General features: G+C 27.5%; 1 protein-coding gene across 1 annotated transcript in view; it reads left to right on the top strand.

Annotated features, from left to right (window-relative positions):
• The first annotated feature begins 6,846 nt into the window (after positions 1-6,846).
• LOC122271858 (cell adhesion molecule Dscam1-like) overlaps positions 6,847-7,098 on the top strand; it is a 106,171-nt gene continuing 105,919 nt past the window's right edge. The window contains exon 1 of the mRNA XM_087164744.1: positions 6,847-7,090. Within this exon, the coding sequence (XP_087020870.1) occupies positions 6,997-7,090 (94 nt within the window). The 5' untranslated portion in view covers positions 6,847-6,996. The remainder of the gene's footprint in view (positions 7,091-7,098) is intronic.

Genomic DNA, 7,098 nt, shown 5'->3' with positions numbered 1-7,098 from the left:
AAAGGCATTTGTTTAAAAATAAAGTTACCGTAACATTTGATACAAATTTAACTAACATATTTTATTTCTTACGCCTGCATTCAAAAGAAGTCTATAAACTAATACAATAAACTAGTGAATGCAGTAAACTAGTTGCTTGAGCTCATAATAAGAGATATAATTACATGAAAATACAATTATTAAAATCTTATAGGACAAAAAATAACAATGATAGCATTATTGAATATGAAGTTAATGAAGTTGATAGCATTATTGAATATGATTGACGAAATAAGAAACGTTTATTTTGTGTATTGAAATATTTTATTAAACTTATTTATGTGTATTCAGTGTAATTGCTGTACGTCTTACCTAATAATGCTATAGGTAGTTTAACACTTCCAAATTGCTTAAAATTAATAATTTGTACAAATGTAAATTATTTTAGATCCTCCCATTCTAAATCCTTTTACTTTTCCATCTGCATTGAGGGAAGGAGAACGTGCAATTGTGACTTGTGTAATTCGCTCTGGAGACAGGCCTCTAACTTTTCAATGGTTGAAAAACAATGAATTATTGAAAGAAGCTCCAGAGATTGAAATTAGATCGGATAAAGATGTGTCAATTCTTCTTATCGAATCTGTTGTTTCTCAGAGTTCTGGAAATTATACATGTATTGCCAAAAATTCTTTTGGCAGTGATAGATACACGTCTACTCTGGAAGTTTCTTGTAAGTATTTCATAACATTTTTGATAACGATAAGTATTTATAAAATATTTCATTTAAGTTATGAAATTCAGATGTTAGCGTTAGTTAGCAAGTTTCTTACAGAAGTAATATATCGTGTGTTTTTATTTTGTTTTTTTTCTACTTTTAAAATAATATTAAGAGAATTGACATTTAAAAGAAAGAATTTACATTTAAGATAATATAATATTTATTTCAAAAAAATAATTAAAAAAACTTGCTATATTTTTTGCCAAAAAAATTTTCTTCTTGTAAAAGAGGTAAATTAATAATAAAAACAATATATGAAGTAGTTTTATAAAATTCCATAAATATATTTGCGTTTCATCTCTCTTTTTTTTTACTATGGAGAGGCAATTAAAGTATTATCGTTTTCTACATTTTGCTAATACTAATAATTCAAAATCTTATTTTTTAAACAATAGTTTCATAAGTTTGTTTTCTTGTTTTGCTTAGTTTTTATTTAATTTTTCATGAAATTTTACCTGAATATTTTTTAACAAATTTTTTGCTTTATTTTTAATTTGAACCATTTTGACTACCGCTTTTTAAGCTAACATTGATATTTTTAAAGTTGCAAAAAATGTTTTCAGCACTGCTGCTTTCATTTCAAAGTGTATTTAAATTTTTTTTTTTTTTTTTTAATTTGAACCATTTTGACTACCGTTTTTTAAGCTAACATTGATATTTTTAAAGTTGCAAAATATGTTTTCAGCACTGCTGCTTTCATTTCAAAATGTATTTAAATTTTTTATTTGCCAATACAATCATTATATCTTGATAGTGCAGTGAGATTTTATTTTCATATTATTAAGATTAAGTATTTAAAACAGTTCCATATATAAAATCAATATTTTACAATATTTTTAATTTGCTTTCTTTGACATCCATTTAAAAAAAAGTACAATTTTTTTTTTTCAAAATACCTTATCATGACTGCTAAGTATTTGCTTAAGAATCAACAATAGAATTAACGAGAAACCTATTGCACATATAAATCATATTTCTTACTTCAATCAAAATTATTAGGCGGTTTCTTCTACAGGAAAAATCGGTTTATGTAATAGAAATGAGTCGGATCTCATAAAAAGGAGAGAAAGTTGGCTTTCTCTCATCGTTACTGTTGTTGCAAAGAAACGTTTCTACAGGGGCATCTCAATTCTAATACATTATTCCCGGCGTTAATCCCGGCTTTCTCCGCACTTGTAGTTGCAAGTTTTCCTACATCGATAAACCAGTTTCCTCTGTAATATTCAATTCAAAAATAGTACGTAGCAGAGAAATTTCCCTATAATTTTACCTAGCATCTCAACCCTTGGAGGGTTAAACAATTTGCGATTTAAAGCATTTATCGTTGTTATTTTTGTGACATGTTTTACGTAATTTAAAGTTTCTTTTTTCTGTGTATAAAGAAACAACATTATCGATAATTTTTTAAACAATATTCTGGCTTTGTAAATAATTTTTTGTTTTACCGTTTAAGACGCTAATAAATTACTAAAAAAGATTTTATATAATTTCCGTTATCTGATAAAAACAAGTTTGATTTACGTGATACAAATTCTATTTGCATTACAAGAAATGTGTTTTTTAAATATTTAAAAACGAGTGCAATAAAGCTATTTAGCAGTTCTTTTAAAATTATACTCTATAAGAATTGTAAAAATATTTCTAATAAACAGGTTTGTAATCTAACTTTCTCAATTAATTAATTTTGATATTTTCAGAAAATACTGATATTCATTTCCGTAATATTTCATTGTAAAAGATTTAAAATTATTATCATAGCTCCCCCGGAATGGTTAAAGGAGCCAATAGACGCAGTAGGAAAAGAAGGAGAAAGATTAGTGTTAGAGTGTCAAGCAGCAGGAGTTCCACAGCCTACAATCACTTGGATATCAGGTATAATATATGCTTCCCTTTTTTACATATTCCCCTTTTCAGCTTTAAATAAATAATTAAAAATTAATAATTGCATAGAAAATATACGGGATGCTTCCATTCGGGTGAAATGCAAATAGAACACGCACATGACAATACTGTTTGTCTTCATAGGAAAATCACGTGACAGGAGAGAGAACCAATAGAATTTTCCTACTTTCTGTTTCTCCTTGTTATATCAATTGAAGAAAATTGATGCAGATTTACCTATAAACTGATTGATGAATCTAACTCGATGTAAATTTTTTAAGAAAATGCAGCTCTAATTTATTCTCAATTTTTATTTTATTTTTCTACACCTTGACATGTCTAAAACAATACTTGCAAATGTTTTCAAGCTCTATGTTCAGCGGATTTGCTCTATTTATATTGCAACTCTGTTTTCACCGTAAGTACTTTATTTGTTATTTAAATTGCAATTTAATTCATGTTAGATACAGCAATGAATTCATGCATTTATAATCGACTTTCAAATTATTTAGAGTTCAGATCCGTACCTGAAAATCTAATCATTATATCAAAAGTTATGAGGGGCTCATATTAGTTTTACGCACTGTACACTTTTAAGTACGTAATAAAAATTAGAACCTAGCTTGTAAAATCTTTTTTTTAAACTATATTCTTAGAATAAGCTGTTTCTATTCCTTTTCTATAGATGGTAAGAATTCTCATGTATCGAATGATGCCGGATCTGCGATTCGAGTTCTGCCAACAGGTTCTCTAATCATAAGCAATCTAGACTCTTCAATGCAAGGACAGTACACATGTGTAGCAGACAACGGGTTAGGAGATTCTTTGAAAAAACAAATCTCCATATCTGTAAGGGGTGAGTTTTTGAAGTATTCCCTCTTAGTTGCTTTTCATGATTTATTATACGTACTCATTACACATATTTATTGTTTATTATTAGTTCATTATATATATTCATTGTTAGTCGGGCTTTGTTTCGTTACATACATTAACGATCATTCCATGTACAATTTTAAAAATGTTTTGACATCTTCCTTATATCTTTATTTACTTGACTGCATGAAACTAAGTTTGGATTAAGTTCTGGTTACTTTTTTAAGCATTTATTGTTATTTATGTGCTTGAAACTTTTTCCATGACTTTAATAGTAAAATAACTTATGTATGTTTAAATCAGATCACTATTGCTAAATTTTAAGCTTGTTATTAGTTTGATTAATTTGTTTTTGTAGACATATATTTGTTATTTAAAAATAAAATTGATGTTTTTTATATGAATTTAGAATAAAAATACATTTGAAAATTATTGATGCGAGAATGCTTTCTGTGTCTTACTTTATTACAAGCACATATTTCAAAATAATATTACAAGCGCATATTTCAATAATGAATAATACTATTTAAAATGCCCCCATTCCAATTATTTCCCAAAGTATTCCAATGAATCAGCGACATGTAATTCATTAAGTGAGGCCCATTTCGTTATTTATAATGTAGAAGGTGTTATGTATATTTAATGTGTATATTATACCCCTTCATTTTTGCACCAAATAGACATATTTTTCTTTGGACTGCATTGCTTAGATTTAATCACGAATACGTTTGGAAATGACATGAATATCTTGTAAGAGTTATCCTATACTTACTGTTCATTACACCCGCAAAATTAAGTTGTTACCAAACTAAATTTATATTGCCTATTATTTCCAATACCATATACAACAAATGAAAAATGTTCCATACGTGCAAACTGATTAAGTGGCTATTTTTATAAAATTTCAGGAACATTTTAATACTTTTATCCACTCATTTTATTATCATTTTTATTGTATGTGATGATTACTCCAAACAACAAATCTTTCTTATAAACGCAAATGTTCCTTCACTTTTATAGTGTATGACCATTTTACAGAAGCTTAATCCAATAACTGTAGGTATCATGTATTGCCATGAATGATCAAGATTAAGAGAATGTAATCTTTTATCGGTGAATGTCAACAATCACATAGTCGTTTTGATGAATGTCCGAAATATTTTTTATATCCGCTTCGATACTAATTTATTCGATGGTATTATATTTATTTCCTATTTTAATATCTGCTAAGGATAGATTGGGAGAAACATCAGTGTTCGGAATATCAGTTAAATGTATACCGGGCAGTGGCACTGAACCTTAAGAAAAACATTGATGTAGGGCATACCGGGTAGTAGCACTTAACTAGACCTAGTATATAATTCGAACATTTACCAAAGCGATTATGTGATTGTCAACATTCTTCTGTGGAAGTCAGCAACCACCAATTTCGGTCATTTACAGTAACATATCGATCACTCTGAAGATAATACCTTTTTAATCAACCTAAATATTTCTAGTGCTGTAAAGTTCATCACAATTTTAAAGAGTATTAATCCGTAAATTGTGCGGAGCAGTGATTATTTCGCACATAATTTTTCTAATGAACACAAATATTTTATTTTATTTTACAATGCATTAGCACTTTACCCTCTGATTGTATTTAGCGATTATTCCGAACTACATATCTTTCTAGCGAATGTGAATGTTTCGATAGTTTTACAGTGAGTACTGTTTTAAGGACGATTAATACTCGAATTGTGTATAGTGATTACTTTGAACATTATATCTTTTTTAAGAACGCAAATTTTTCTTCATTTTCACAGTGCATTAGCATTTTAACGAGGCTAAATCTTTTAACTATATATGCTAATTATTCTGAGCAACATATTCCAATCAACGTAAACATTTCCTTAATTGTTAAGTTCATAACGTAGATCCTCTATTTGTAAATAGTAATTACTCTGAATAAATCATCTTTTTATTGGATGCGAATGTTCATTCATTTTTTTTTCAGTGCATTAGCATTTGAAAGAATCTTAAGCTTCAAATTTTATGTAGTGATTACTCCAAACAACAAATTTTTCTAATACAGCGAAACAATCTCTCGATTTGTACAGTGTATCACTATTTTACAGAAGCTAAATCTTATAAATATAAGTGGCGATTTATCGGAACAACATATCTTTCGAAAGCAAGTTTCCTCAATACACTGTAAAAAAATTTCAATCTTTCAAAAATGCTGGCAACTTATGCAAATTTCTAATGTTTATAATCTTTTGATGATTGTTTGAAAAATTGACATAGAAAATAAAATTTTATTTGCTTATTTAAAGTTATACTGAATTTAACATATAGAAATAGATGGCATAATATCCTGAATATGACATACTGCGCTAAGCAAACAAGTTATTACGTACTTATTGTATGGTAAATTTTCCAAAACTTTTATCTGGTAGGGATATTTTAATTTCCGCTAAATAATTTTTTTGTTATGTAATCTATTTTGTCATCGATTGTTTTGTTACCTTTGTTAGTTATCCAATATCTGTTGCTGTGAATAATATTATTGAATTAGTTATTTGCTGTATCTTTGTCACTCGCCCAAATTTTGCTTTATCCGCGTAACTTGTTAATCAGTGATTATTACATAGTTACGTCTTAAAGAGAATTTAATATAATTCTTGCTTTATCGTATACTTGATTATACTGATTAAACTGATATTAGAAAATTAGAATTTTAATATCCGCGTCGTTTTAAGTTATCTGCTACAGTTATTAATATTACTGAATTACTTATTTGTTGTATCTTTGTTATTTGCACAAATTTTGGTTCATCTGTTTAACTTGAAAACATAATATTACGTATATACGTTTTAAAGGGAATTTAAGATAATTTTTGTTATATCGTATACTTTATTATACAAAACACTGATATTGCATAAAAAATATATGCTTAATAAAATATGGAATAGTTTAAAAAATATTCGATCCTGAAACGTTAGCATAATTAAGAGTGTGCCGTACATATGTATTATATTTGGCGTCTAATTTTTTAAGCACACAATAACAACTCGGTGAATAAATTGATATCATCCTATCTTTGAACAAACTATTTTTTTCTAAACAAATTATATTCCTTTTAGGTCTTGTAATACAAAAACTAGTTTATAAGTTTTAATTGTGAATTTTGATTAAAATGCAAGTTTATACGCTTTTTTTTAGTTTATACTCTATAACTCAAAAATAAGGCTCAGAAGAAATTTTGTAATATTATTTGTTTCTCTTTTATCATTTTGTGGATTTAAATTTAATTTTCACCGATATGTGGCGCTGTCGTACCATTTCAGGCAGTCAACATTTATAACGGTTGTTTCTGCATACGCCATGTTATAAACACAATAATATCATGACTTGTGTTTAAGTCTTTTGTTATATCTTAAAAAACAATTTTATGTTTATCATATTTATACTTTGCAATTGGTTTAAATTATTTTTAAAAACTAATGTGTATTTGTAAGAAAATGAAGATAGACGCTAAGCAGATCCTACTCTTGAAAATTATCATGGCCAGTTTTTGGAAGACGATTTTTTGTGGCGGTGAGTAA

Source organism: Parasteatoda tepidariorum, chromosome 5, assembly GCF_982258835.1.
Source record: "Parasteatoda tepidariorum strain Cologne lab strain chromosome 5, Ptep-v5.0, whole genome shotgun sequence".
In the NCBI taxonomy this organism is placed as follows: domain Eukaryota; kingdom Metazoa; phylum Arthropoda; class Arachnida; order Araneae; family Theridiidae; genus Parasteatoda; species Parasteatoda tepidariorum.
Note: the sequence above shows the minus strand (reverse complement) of the source record. Positions and strands in the feature narration are given on the sequence as shown.